The 14,786-nt window shown below is 33.8% G+C and overlaps 1 protein-coding gene and 1 pseudogene across 1 annotated transcript; both read right to left on the bottom strand.

Annotated features, from left to right (window-relative positions):
- Positions 1–3,311: 3,311 nt before the first annotated feature.
- Positions 3,312–5,911, bottom strand: LOC132171669 (probable mannitol dehydrogenase). Its single transcript, XM_059583044.1, has 5 exons — positions 5,811–5,911; positions 5,601–5,717; positions 4,432–4,945; positions 4,125–4,278; positions 3,312–3,568 (listed from the first exon to the last, which is right to left on the bottom strand). The coding sequence occupies exons 1-5, from the start codon at positions 5,909–5,911 to the stop codon at positions 3,372–3,374; spliced, it is 1,083 nt and encodes a 360-aa protein (XP_059439027.1). The 3' UTR covers positions 3,312–3,371.
- A 3,594-nt stretch (positions 5,912–9,505) lies between these two features.
- LOC132172444 (putative UDP-rhamnose:rhamnosyltransferase 1) lies at positions 9,506–11,106 on the bottom strand (annotated as a pseudogene).
- Between the last annotated feature and the right edge of the window lie 3,680 nt (positions 11,107–14,786).

A 14,786-nucleotide genomic window follows, 5' to 3' on the forward strand; every position in this document is an offset into this window, starting at 1 on the left:
AATATCTACTTTCCTGCGCGCAGTACCACCTATTACGAATTGAAGCCAGAAAGCTCTTATATATATATATATATACTTGATCCATTATGTAAAGTTCTTACTTTTTGGACATTTCAGCAATATTGTAAATAATCTTTTTTATACTCTTGAAACTTGTAGAAAGAATTCTTCGATCATGGCACCTGAAATATTGCTAGTTTTACGCTACTTGAGAAAATTGTTAAAATAATAAAAGGTCTATTTATTTATTTATTTTTTTTAATTTTTAAATGTATATATACTTAAAGCATTAATTAAATATGATTTAAGTAAAGTCTTGAACCCGTAAATTATTATCTAGTCTTAATTAGAGCATGAGAAGCACGTACGGGTTGATTCAAACAATGCCAGTACTCGAAGCAAAAGCGGCGTCGTAGTATCATTAATTTTGACATTTCTGCGACGTACTTACGTTGTCCATCAATTATTATGAATTTTTTTTTTTTTTTTTTTTAAAGACAACATTTTGAAAGAGATAGCCATGAAAATGTGGCCAACATAAGAACTCCCACCCAGACAAGGCACTACCGACCAAAAACGTTTAAGGAACCCATTGTGTGGTGGTGGGGGAAACGTGGAGCGCCGTAAAATTACTAGTTCTGCGCTCAACAGCTATGTCCAGAACTTGAGAGAGAGAGAGAGAGAGGAACACGTGAGAGGTTGGCCGGATTCCCGTGAGAGCAAACCAAAAACGAAGCCCATACATACATAACACCAATAATATTGTTTCTTCCACTTACCAAACGTTACATCTCACGGGCCTCTCCATCTCAACCTAACCACTTCATTTTTCATTTTTGCTTATTATTATTATTATTATTATTATATAATGGTAATAATGATGCCAATTAGTCAAAAATTTCAAGAATCTTCTCAAATGTCATAGGAATTTTCAATTTTGGGACATCAATTTTCCTAGTTTTGAGACTTATATGTTAATTAAGGTCCTTAGGGTGCCCTTGATTCTCCCATTAATCTATGTAGAATTTAATCCATACCTAAAACTCTACCCGGCATACATTAATTGTTTAATAGTTATATAACTTGCCCCATCAGCATAATAAGATTAAAAAAAAGTGTTGTGCATATATAGCATTTCTATTATACAAATAAGTAGCATTTATATCATGGTTTGAACCATCAAAGTAGATCCATCAGGGGCGGAACTAGTATTTTGAGTTTGGGAGGTCAAAAATAAAATATTAAAAAATTTGGAGGGTAAATTTCTAATTTAAAAAAATTATAAGAGTATTTTTTAAAATTTTTAGAAAAACATGGGGGCTGAAACCCCCAAGCTCCCATGTAGTTCGCCCGCTGAGGTCCGTAATATATTTTAACATTACTATTGAATTTAAAATATATAATTATTAAATATTAATCTAATGATAAAAATTACATAAACTTTCTTTCTAAAATTACTCATGTATAGCATTGCTAAAATACTACTTCCACTCTGCTGTATAGTGCGGCAGGCCTTGCCTTGTACTATTGAGGCTGCAGTGGGCCGACAATGTAGGCTGCAGCTACGTGCAACCTTCTGCCAGGCCTACATAGCGGAAATTCATGTCCCGGCCTGGAAATATGACTAAATAATAATAATAATAAAAAAATTATATTCCAACTATTAAAAGATATCCGGTTGAGAATAGCATAATTTAGATAATTTCATTTAAAACAACTTATTTTTTTGAATGGTTAAAATAAGTAATTTTGGTTAAAGTTATTGCACATAATCTCCATCCCTATGGAAAAGGATCATTTTTAGTCCCTTTTGGATTGGAAGGTATCTAGTTAATGGCCAAAATTTATTATAAGAAATTTAAGGGCCACAAATTGAACATCAGTCCTTATAATAAAAAAAATTATTATTTAAAGTTTAACAAAAATTGAAAATAAAAATAATAAAAGGCATAGGGGTGGCCAGGCCACCCCATTGAGGTGGTCGACCATCCCACTTTTAACCACCAGGGTGGCCAGCCATCTAGACCGGTCGGTTTGGGGTGGCTCTAAGAGTCGAATAAAAAAAAAATAAAAAAAAATTTACATTGTTAGTCTTGGGGTGGCCGAACCACCCCCAATGGTCGATTTAGAGTGACTGAAGTCATTCCGTGGCCTTTAAGGGTGGTTCGACCACCCCAAAATGCAAACTCAAATGAAAAAAAAAATTAAGTAATTTTGGTTAAAGTTATGGCATAGAATCTCAATCCCTATGGCTTTCACATATATGATATTTTTTTTAAAAAAATGAATCTGTTTTTTTGTTTTTATTTTAACAACGACAAGAGGGAGGGGTTTTTTTTTGTTGTCGTACAAGTTAAAGAGTTAAAAAGGGTATTTCCTTAAGAGGCGTTCATGTATTATTTGTCTCATTATCGCCGCATTTATTTTGGCAACAGATAGAAGTCGTCGAATGAACAATCGCTATCACGTCTGATCCGAAACATCAGATGGACTGATTGTGAAAATAATTACAAAATAACAAAAAACTAACGGATGATTTCTTCTTGTTTCTCTGAAGCGCTCTCCCTCCCTCTGCTTCTGCTACTGTCTGCACCGTACCGCATCTCTCCCTAACTCCGATCTCGATAAAAACCACCTCAGAGAGTACGGCTGGGCGTGCTCTCTGCTTCTCTGTTCTGTAACCCCACTGGAACAGTGGAGCTTATCCCGAGGGTGCTCTCGTCATTTCGCATGTTAATACCTTGTTAAGTCGCTCTCTCGTCACTATCATTTACGTTTTTGACACGAATGCCAAGGTTTGACTTTGGAGAATTCTACTTGGTCCACAAAGATTAATTTCGTAATATATAAATATATTTTGGATAAAAATTTCTTACCATTTTTTTTTTTTAAAAAAAAAATGCTATTATTTATGTTTATTATTTTTTATTTTTTTGGGTCTCATAAAATTAGGGAAGAAGCATTTTTGTGAAGGAAATTCTTTTAGCTACTCGGTAACATGCCACCTTTTATTTATTTATTTATTTTTAATTTAAGCAAACACAGAAAATGTAATAGTACTTGTGGAGACGAAAAAAAAAATTACGTTGAGTTGGTATGACAATGCTTTTTAAGATAATATTTTTCAAAACTAAAAGAGTAAAAATATTAACAAATAAATCAAAATACAAAAGTACTCATGAAAAATTCAAAATTAACCTTTATATCACATTACAACCATAAAGAAAAAAAAGGCGGTCTACAAAGTTTTGTGAAATGAACCCAATACATTATTGTTAGAAAGCTAAAAATGAATTTTCAAACATATATAACGAAAACAAACATGTTTTCCGTGGATCGTAAACAAACGGAGCCTAAAATTTATTTGAGGTCTAGATTAACATGTTGGCCACGTCAATGACAAAACGGTACTTAACATCACCCTTGGCAAGTCGTTCAAAAGCAGTGTTTATATGTTCCATTGCAATGACTTCCACATCTGCCGTTACATTGTGCTTTCCTGCAAAATCCATCATCTCTTGGGTCTCTTTCATTCCCCCGACTGCGCTACCACCAACAATCTTCCTCCCTTTTAAATCATGTACGTACAATTAATTAATGTTTATTCTTAGAAATAGAATTATAAATGAAAAAGAGGGGAAACTTTACAAAAGATTCATGAACTACCGCGCGTTTTGAGAAACCTCCCATAAATTTTTAAACTCTTAATTTTACCCTTTAAACTTTCAATTTGATGCAATTTACCTACTCCGTCAATTTTTGCTGTTAAAACTCTTAAAAATATAAAATTACCTTTCGATTTTCTTTTAAATTTTTTTGAAAAAATTGAAAAAAGGGTCACGAGGTGGGCCCAACCGTGGGTCACCTTGTGAATTTTTATTTTTAATTTGAAATTAAGAATAAATTTGAAATTTTATAAACAAGTTAGGGGTATAATGGTTATTGTATCACTTTTAACGTTTAAAAACTAACAGAGAGGTTTAAATTGACTGCAATTGAAAGTCAAGGAGTTTAAATTAAAAGTTTTTGAACTTTATGAGATCTTCTCAAAATTCGCAGGTGCTCATGAATCTAAAGTGAAATTTTTCCTAAAAAGAAATTAAAAAGAGAACTTAATTAATTACCCAACATTAAAGGAATATGTGGTAGCTCAGGAGCCTTAATTGGAGCACCAACCAAGATCAATTTTCCGTCCGTCTTCAACAATTCAATCAATGGCAGGAGTGAGTGAGGTGCTGAAACTGTGTCGAGTATACCGTCCATTGTGCCCATGGCAGCCTAATAGATAGCAAATAAATTGAAGACATTCTTTGTTATAAAAAAAAAAAAATTATCACTTATTTTGCCAATAAGAAAATGGTTAATTTAATTATTTAATTGATATTTAAACATATTGTTAATTCAAAATAAAGGCAATTTGCATTTGGTTACCTGCAATTTGTCCTGGTCATGGCTAAGCAAAAAATCATCAACGCCAAGTTGTTCTACTGCTTCCTTCTGCTTGCCTGGAGAGGTGCTTATTACGGTGACCTTCATTCCTAGAGCTTTGGCAAACTTGACAGCCAGATGGCCGAGGCCACCGAGGCCTACGACACCCAAATGCTGGCCGGCGTTGGAGAGTCCATAGTGCATCATGGGGCTGTACACTGAAATTCCGGCACAAAGTAGCGGGGCAGAAGCGGCTAATGGCAGATTATTTGGGACTAGGACCGCAAAATGGTGGTCTACGACTAGCTTATCAGAAAATCCACCAAAGTTTCTCAGGTCATCGTAGTACTCTCCGACGGAGGTCCATAACATTTTGGGGCAATAATTTTCTAAATCCTGCTTGCAATTGTTGCATGAACCGCATGAGCCCACCATGGCTCCCACGCCGGCTCTATCTCCGATTTTGAACTTTGTGACATTGCAACCAACATTTGTCACTTCACCCACAATCTCGTGCCTACAAAAATAATGATTTTTTAATTTTTTCCAAATTTTTTTTAATTTTTAATTTAAAAAATAAATATAAAAAAAAAAAACGAAAAAAAGAAAAACCCAAATTATAAGAATATTCTTTTTTTTTTTAAAAAAAAAAAATTAAATTAAAATTTTTAAATTTGTTTTTGTTTTTATTTATTTTTTTAATTTATAAGGACATTTTTATCTTATTGAAATTTTTTTAAGGTCATTTTTGTCTTTTAGCTGGCCTTAGATGGAACATTGATACAATTGGTAGCAGTTTGGACTTTGGGAGAGACAATATTGATCATAGGTATTGCCACATCAGCCCAATAAAATGTGAGTAATTAAATACATAATATTTCTCAGTACCAAATAATTGTCGCTATGTTGAAATCTTATTGATGAAAATAAATTATTAACTCATGTTAATGTCTATGAAAATTATAGTTACTTAAGAAGTAAACCTGTGACTAGAGGCAAAAGTTGTAAGCATTTAATACCCTCCAATCAGGTGGCGACATGTGTGAAAAATTGTGAAAGAGGCATTTTTCATAGATTAAACTTAGAGGAGCTAGCTAGCTAGGTTCCATAATGTTGTTACCATGAATGTCAAACAGTTTCATATTATATATAGACACATTAATTAAGATTACCCGGGAACAAACGGATAGTTGGTCGGCATTAGTGATCCATCTTTAACGAAGACAAGGTCTGTATGGCAAATCCCACAGTACAGTATCTTGATGGTAATGTCGTTATCGCCGTTAACCCTATGTATATAAAAGCAAAGCAATTATATATATAATCTTTTGAATTTATTAACTTTTATTTGAAAATTGAAGAAGATAGAAATGAACAAGTACCTCCTAGAGAAGTGAAAGGGGGAGAGAATTCCTGATGAATCTTTTGCTGCCCATCCATAAACGTTCACTGTTTGCTCTTCTGCTGCTGATGCTTTTGACATTCTTTAATTTGAAAAAACTTGTGATGAACCAGGAAAGCTTGTGGTGGGAAAGATGATGAACGATGCTTCTTATTTATACCATAAACAAGGAGTGAGGAACAAGAAATGTGAGACTGAGACCCGCCGGCCGGTACGAATATTTAATATTACCTTCAACAACTTAATTTTCTAACCATTTGACCATCTAAACAAAGAACAAATTAAAAATGGAGAATTTTTCAAACCCGTCGAAGCAAGAAGAAGGTTTAAGGAGATAATTATTTATACGTAATTAGACTATGATGTTAGACTTTTCTTTTTTGTTGTACGTCTCCACCCTAGTTGTCTGATTGGCTGGCTCCTTACAATTTAGGTTAATTATAAGAGCTAGCCTTATAATACATTGGGATTGCGTGATTTCTAAACGTTGTAAGGCGAATGTGTTTAAGAGCTTATATTTATATTTTATATATACATGGTTAAGATTAGACTTAACTTATATGGGATACAAAAATTTTAACATATTATGCACCACGCTTCTGTATTTGACATTCACGACAGCCCATTCTATTGACATTAACCCGATGATAGTTATTTTTCTTTCGTCGGCTCCACTTTCAATATTTTAATTCAGCTCATATAGGTCACTTCTTTTGTGATTCGAATTTGTGAAGTAGTGTTTGGCTTTGATACCAAATAATACAAATTAATATTAGATAAAATTCCCTCTTAAAAACCATTTTGCAAGAAAAAAAATGCCAAAAAACTTATATACACATGATAAGATTAGACTTAACCCATAACCCATAAGGCATATGAAATATAGGGATAGTAACATAAGATGTCTTAAGGCTTTTTTGAAATTGCGTTAGAGAATTTAAAAAGTACTTTTAGTACTTAAAAAGCTGTGCAAGCAAAAGTTTACTTGTTTGATAAAACATTACAAAAATAGTAATTTTTTTTGACTTTTTTACTCAAAAAATGACAAAAACACACTTTTGATAAAATCTTAAAAATGAAGCTTTTGCCAAAAAACCACTTTGTAAGTTGAAAGTTATATTTCTCAAACACAATTCCAAACAAACGTCTTTGTTCATCCACTGTGCGGGAGTTTGCTTCTGGTTGCGAAGAAGGCTTTAGCAGCATGCATGGTTTGGTTTGGGCTGTTTTTTACAAGCTTGAATGATTGACGCATTGCCGGAATTGTTTCAGGCTGTGGAGGAGTGGATTCAACGTGGGCTGAGTAATGTGTAAATGATATTAATTGGGCTTAAAGTTTCATTTATTTTGGACCGTGAAAGGTGTCGGATTAGTAATTTAGTAGCAATGTTTTCGGCCCAGCTCTTGTTGTGGATTTTTCAACTTGAATAATGGGTTTAGGACATCAGTCTCCAAGTGATTAGACATTGACTCATTAGGGTGAAAAGATTAAATCTATTTATTTGAATTTGTGATATTGTTGGATAAAGTGTTCCTCTATTTTTGATAATTATTGCATTAGCGTCGGGAAAAGATGAAAGAAAGAGTAGGAAGTAAAGCCTAATTATTTGAAGATAACACAAAAGAGGATAAATATTATTATAATAAAGTGAAAGTATATATTCCCCTAAACATTAATGCATGAGAAAAACACTCCATAAAAAAGAACACGAGATCGAGAAGTCTTCTAAGAGAAGGTGCGTAGATTAGCATGAATCAGAGATAGCCGATCGAGTAGATGCTCGATTGAGTGATTTGCATGCTAAGTTGGATTATGTTTTAAAAAATGCAAATGACAACCGTACGTTCCTCAGTAGCAAATGGTATGCCGAAGTTCAAAATGCCACAAATCGGTGTCTCATCCAAGTAAAAGATGAGTGATTTATATCCTTTTATAGAGTGTTTAACAGTACTTTTTCCTAACCATATATACCAATAAGGAAAGTTGTAATTTACCCATCTTTTAATTACCTCTTGGCATAATTTAATTATGTGCGCACATGGGATGACTGTGAACTATTCTGGAGGTGGAAGTTAAAAAGTTGTAAACTTATACAATGATTAATCCACATCGACTAAATTATTAAAGAGATAATCACCCAATGGAGTCCGAGTCTCCAAGTGAAATCTTTAGAAATATATTACAATACTTCATTCGAGGAAATTTTATTCCACCTACTCTAATAAGTGGCAAGTATCATTCAATATTTTTTAGTTTTTAAAAAATTAATGCTTGAAGTCCTAAATTAATAGAATGACAATAAATGACTGTTAAAATATTAAAAAAAATATGTAAGAGATGTCACTTAGCACTTATTAGACTAGGTTAAATAAAAGAAATATGTTAGAATATAATAAAAACTCTATATTTTGCCCATAAAAGTCCATGTGACAAGATGTCATATCATCTTCTTTTTGTTTTGTCTTTTTTCCTCCATAAAAAAAAAATGATGTGACATCTTGCCATGTGAACTTTTATGGGCAAAATGTAGAATTTTTATTAGATTTTAGTATTTCTCGAAAGAAAATTTTCTCATAACTAGTTGGAAGAAATTTGTCATTCAAATTATATAAGGAAAAATGTAAAATTAGTCTATGTGATTTACCTGATTTGCATTTAACTCCTTGTGGTATTAAAATGAACTCAAAGGTCCCTTATGTGCATGCCAAAAAAAAGGTCCCTTTTAGGTGTGTAAAAAAAGAATTTAGTCCTTACAGTCAACTTTCGCTCACTACCTAAACAGATTCTGATAGCGTGAAACGTTAGAACCAATAAAATTATGATACTTGTCCTATTTAAATTAGTGTCACATTAACGAAATCTGTTAAATTAGTGAATGAAATTTGATTGTAAGGACTAAATTATTTTTTTAACATACCTCAATAACTTTTGAATTAATTTTGATACCACAAAGAACTAATTGTAAATAGTTAAAAGACTAATATATATATATATATATATATAGAGAGAGAGAGAGAGAGAGAGTGTAGACGTGACCCGAGGTGGCCACATGCACCACGCGACAATCCTGCATGCTGTTGGCGCTTGGTTCTAAACCGCACAAGTCACAACCGATTAGAATTGGCATGGATTCTCTGAATCCTTGTTGAGTACGTTACTTATAATATAGTATTTATGAAATATAGTGTTTTTTATAATTATTATTATTTTTGAATATAGTGTTTTTGTGTGGTGAAATTACCGTTTTGGTTGAAGTTAACCAAAACAGAGCTTCTTAAACTCTTTACACAAACGTCATTGATGATGCTTATTGTCTTGGCTTGAAGTTGAAGAAGCCAACTTCGAGTGTCCATGCAATTGTATATATACAAAACATCTTATAATAATAATAATAATAATAATAATAAATGTAATACATTTTAATAGTAGATAAACAAAAACACTATATTCACCACACACACATATATATATATATATATATATGCTTCCAAATCCAACCTGTCTGAAACAGTATTAAGTACGTAACCAGCCTATTTTGAAGTATGTGGGTCCCGTTGCCCCCATTTTCTAGATTGCAATTGAGCACTTCAATTAAAGAAAATATTGAGGATCATATGAAAGTCTATATACAAGTACAACCATTGACTATGATTGCTAGCACATGGAGGCATTTATTGAGGTCAAACAGTACCATTTTGTAATAAAACATTTATGTAAAAGCAAAGAGGCAAATTCATGCTAACTTAAATTACATATATAGCTTTTGTCAATTAAGGAGTCGAGGACATTTTGCTTAATCTTTTCGCTTATCTTTCATAGTTTGTAGAAAAGATTAGCTCAAGTACCCTTGGTGTCATTGGTGATCACATGCCTGTGGCTCCCAAGAAACTCAACAAATTTGTCTATGTAATTGGACTGGAGGTCCTTGTCTCCGATTATGGTGGTCATTTCCTTAGCTTTGTCGCGATAAATCTTCCCCTCCTCATCCTTCATCACCAACCTCAGCGTTTGGGCCACCGAGTCCCTGCTAAACGACCCGTCGTACTCATTTCTGGGAACCTCAACTCCTGCCTGCATCTCTTCCAAAAACCGAGCATTCAATCCTTGGTCCGACAAGAAGGGCAAAAGAATAAGTGCGCGTCCAAATTGAAATGCCTCCGTCACTGAACCCCAACCACAGTGAGTCAAGAAACCCCCAACCGACTGGTGAGCCAATAGCCTTAACTGAGGCACCCAACCCGTCCAAACAACCCCACGACCTCTCGTTCGCTCCTCGAATCCTTCCGGTAGCTCAATCCGCTTTCTTTGAGCCCAAAAGAAAGGCAACCCCGATTGCTCAAGTCCAAGAGCCAGCTCTGTGAAATCCTGTTGACTAGGTTGAATTTCACTCCCGAGTGCTATATAAACCACTGATCCTTTCTCCTGCTTGTCTAACCACTTACCAATCGTACCCCATGTGCTATCTTTGTTGTGGTCTCCGCTTTCTTGCGGCGTCGAGGGTAGCAATAAGCCCACCGGAATTACAGGTACATCATAAAGCTCTGCAAGGAGCTTCAACCACTCACCTTCCACCTCCGTGCTGGTTTTAACAACCAATGCCTCGGTGCCTGAGATCGCCATCTGGGCACGAAACCAGTCTGAAACACCGGAAGCATTGTCTTCAATGTTGTCAAAGATTTTCTTCGCCTCAAACAACCGATACGCTATTTTGGTTGGAAAAGGGACCCACCTGGGAGGGACAGTGAAATGCTCGGGCTCCGTCCTTGTACTTGCATCTTGCGCGTCCGTCCTCGACCCTGGTGGCTTAAGGAAACACCATGTTGATGCGTTGAAAATACTGAAGAATGTCCGGGAGATGCCTAGCTTTGTAGCGATTGGAGGTAGCCAGTAAGGGGTAAAGTCGTGAATAATCCAATCGGGAGCTGAGGTTTCTAAAAAACGAGACAAAGGTTGTTGGAGGCCATCGTGGGCTTTCTTAAGGTAGGGGATTATGTGGTATGGTACGTCCATGGTGGCTTCTGCATTTTCTGGCAGGTTCTCTACGTGGGTAAGGGAAGCTTCACGAAGGTAATCGAAAGTGCTAAATCTGGTGGGATTTTTGGGAGGCGTTCAATGTTTCTTGGGGTTGATATGAATGAAATACGGTGACCTTTTTTGGCTATGAGCTTGGCGAGCTCTAAAAACGGGATCATGTGACCGAAGGCCAGCCATGGGAACATGGCTATGTGTAGCGTCTGAGGCTCAGACATAGAGTTCATGGTGGTGGCTCTTAGAGTTTATGATGATCTTCTCTTCTATGAGGCTCATATATATATGGGTAAAGATATAGAGCTTGGACACGAAAAGCTTGGACACTGGCTTACGGCCTTTGCACAAGCAACCGTGGAAATATATATAAAGAATGGTCAGTGGTGGGCGCTGTGATATTATACGTAAAGTGAACATTCCCATGACATCACATCCCACGAACCCTTCAATGACGGGAGTTGCAAAAACTCTTTCTCCTATTTCTCTCTTTTTTTTTTTTTTTTTTTTTCTTTCCCTTTTTTAAAAAATTTCACATATTTTTCTTAGAATTCGTTCAATAAGTACGATTTTAAAAATTATATTTTTGAAATTGTCACTTTTTAAAATAGTACAGACAGTTGATAAAACATGTTAAAATCACACAGAATTTTTTCACGATTTTTAAATTTGCGTTTTTAAAATCGCAATTCTAAACACTCCAAAATTGCGATTTGGTTTTAAAACGTAGATTATCTCTCAAAATTTTTAATCGTCAATTTTTTAATAGTTTGAAATAAATATTGTCTCAATTAAAAATTTGAGGAGAGATATATGAATTTTTTCAAAAAATAAAAAATAAAAAATTAACCATTAGATTCTAATATGAGGATTACAAATTCATAATTGATTTAAAAATTGAACGAGAATAGTTATGATATTCAAAATCTGGCGGCCGGTTACAGCCTTACAGGACATTTCTTGTGGGCATTTCCGTTCTTGTCTCTTTTTGACTCTGGGTTTGGTTGTTTTGTTGCTTTGCTCCCCTGGTTTTGTGGCCTGAGTTGTTTCTTGAATTTTTTTCCTTGGTCTCACAAATTTTACTCATTGCTATGAAGAAAACTGGGGAAAAGTTGACGATTATTCAGAAACCGCTGACAATATTAATTATTCTAAAATTTTACATCTTGACAATGTTTTTCAAAATTGTTGAAAATTATCAATGTCTCCAGAAGCCAGAAAAAAGACAAAAATAATTCTAATTTTTTTAATAAAATAAAATAATTACATTTTCACTGGATACCGCCTTTACCTGCACCGATGACGATGAGGCATGCATCCTAAAATAATCTGAATATATCTTCAACCGCATGAAGTCAATATATTGTGCTGCCATGCTATGCAAGCTGAAGTCAAACACCTGCATATCTTCAACCGCATGAACCAAAGCAGGGTAGAGCATTTTCGATCGGTAGAATTTGGCAAAATAACTATTAAAAAAGTATAAATTTTTAATTTAGTTACTCATTTTTTTATATACACTCTAATAGATTATCTATTTTAGTTACTCTTTATTTTCTTTAAATATTATTTTATGTGGGAGAGGGTGTGAAACAAAGAGTAGGAAAGAGAATAAAAGAAAGAAATTGAGAGAAAAATAATAATAAACAAAGTTTATAGTGTGAATATTAAATAGGCTAACAACCTATTTACTATATATTCATACTAGAAGAAAAAACTATAAAATTACCATTATGCTAGAGAGAAAAAAATGCTAATAATAGTTAAATATGACTATTATAAAAGATTTGCCTATTCTTCTTGAGATGCTCTTATATAAAACTATAGCGACGAAGAGAATCACTTAGCCACTACTTACATTTCGTGAGCATTTTCTGATGTTTGAATCCTCCCAAAGTTTTGACACACATCTAGAGTGCTTTACCACAAGCTGCGATGATTTTTTTTTTTTTTTTTTTAGTTCATTTTTAGAATTTTTTTTTTATTTTTATTAATGTATTTTTGTCGTTATGGGATATTGACCATTTTTAGTAGTATTGGAGGACATTGTCGCAATCTAAAGTTTGAGATGATATTTTTAGTATATGTATGATAAAATTATATGGTGTAAAGGGTTATATTATTTTTTAGTGTTTCGAGTTGAGGTATTTGTTTCTTATTGGAGGGCATAGAACATTAAGTTTACATCACGACCTAATTCAAATTGTTCTCTTTATTTTTTAAAATCATCATTAGATTTAAGGAGTTTATGTGAGTTCCGCATATATATATATATATATATATATATATATATATATAGACCCTACAGATTGAATTATTATTTTGAAAAGTGAAAGGACGGGGGAATGATAAGAGAAAGAAATAAATCATTTTCCTATCCAAAATGTAGAAGGGGAGAATGTTCCTTATTAATCATACTGAAAGCTACTTTTATTTGTTAAACTCACCTTCACTTGACTTAAATCTTATACATTTCTATCTATAAAAAAAAAATAATAATAATAAAAATCTTATACATTTCATTTTAGTTAAACAGATTTATTATTATTATTATTATTAGGGTAAAGTCCTCTTAACCCCTCTCAAACTACCACTCTAATGACAATCTCATTTCTAAACTACCAATTGCGACAATTTCTCCCCAAACTACCAATACAATAACAATGTACACTCAAGACTCATAAATTGATGAAATTAGCCTTACTAAAATAAAAACAAAAATATTAAAAAATATTTAATTATTTATTTCAATTTATGAAAAATAAAAAAGAATTAAATATATTAAAAATAAAAAATTGAAAAAAGAACCACCCCATGGGTGGCAGACTAGCAGGGGGCAGTTCGAGCCTCATGTTACTGGGGTGGCTGATCAGGCTACCCCATAAGACTCTTGGGGGTGGCTGTAAGGGGTGGCTGGCCACCCCAGTAACATAAGGCTAGGGGGTAGATTTGCTGCCCCCTGCCACCCATGGGGTGGTTCGACCTGTTTTTATTTTTTATTTTTTATTTTATGTTAAATATATTTAATTTTTAATTTTAAATATATTTAATGCTCTTTCAAATTTTTAGGAGTACTTTCGTATGATTAAAAATGTTATAGGAGTAATTTTGTCATTTAGTTACTATTGGGGGGTACATTGTCATTATTTTGGTAGTTTAGAGAAAAAATTGTCGCAATTGATAATTTAAAGAAAAAATTCATTAAAATAATAATTTGAGAGGGTTATTATTTGGTCCCCATTCATGTACACATTACACAAACAGGACTTCGTTAATCGTCCGCCGTTTCGGTCAAATTCAAAACCCCTAGATTGTATAATTGAAGCATCGATCGCCGGAATTGTTTCAGGCTGTGGGGCGTGGATTCTACGTGGGCTGAGAAATGTGTCACTGATATTGGGCTTAAAGTTCCGGTGTACTTGCCACTTTGGACCGTGAAAGGTGTGGGGTTAGTATTTAGTAACTTTTTTTTTTTTAATCAAATTAAGAAAATGTTATAATTAATCAAAATACTAAAAAAGTGGTGAGCTTCCAATAACATACTCTAAACCAAAATAACAGTGCAGAAGTACAATTTTAAAAAGTATAAAATTAGCTAAACAAATGACACTATTCTTTTTGAAGGGCCGCTTAAAGCCATTAGTGAGGCAAAATTGCTTCATATAGGGTCACAAACTTCAAAAGGTTCTTATACAATTTTAAAGGTGAAGGAACCTCAAAAGGTCCATTAAACCTATTATCTGAGCTCTCGTACGGAAATAACATTAACAACTACCGGAAGGCAGGAGAAGTGGAAAAGCCACTGTCAAAATACAAATTAGAAGTCGTTGTTGTAGGGGAAGAACTAAAATCGGAGGCACATGCCTTCTTTACAAAATCAAGCCACAAAAACACAGGGAAACTATATCCCGCAAAACCCAAGCAACACAA

Source organism: Corylus avellana, chromosome ca2 (genome assembly GCF_901000735.1).
Source record: "Corylus avellana chromosome ca2, CavTom2PMs-1.0".
Classification (NCBI taxonomy): domain Eukaryota; kingdom Viridiplantae; phylum Streptophyta; class Magnoliopsida; order Fagales; family Betulaceae; genus Corylus; species Corylus avellana.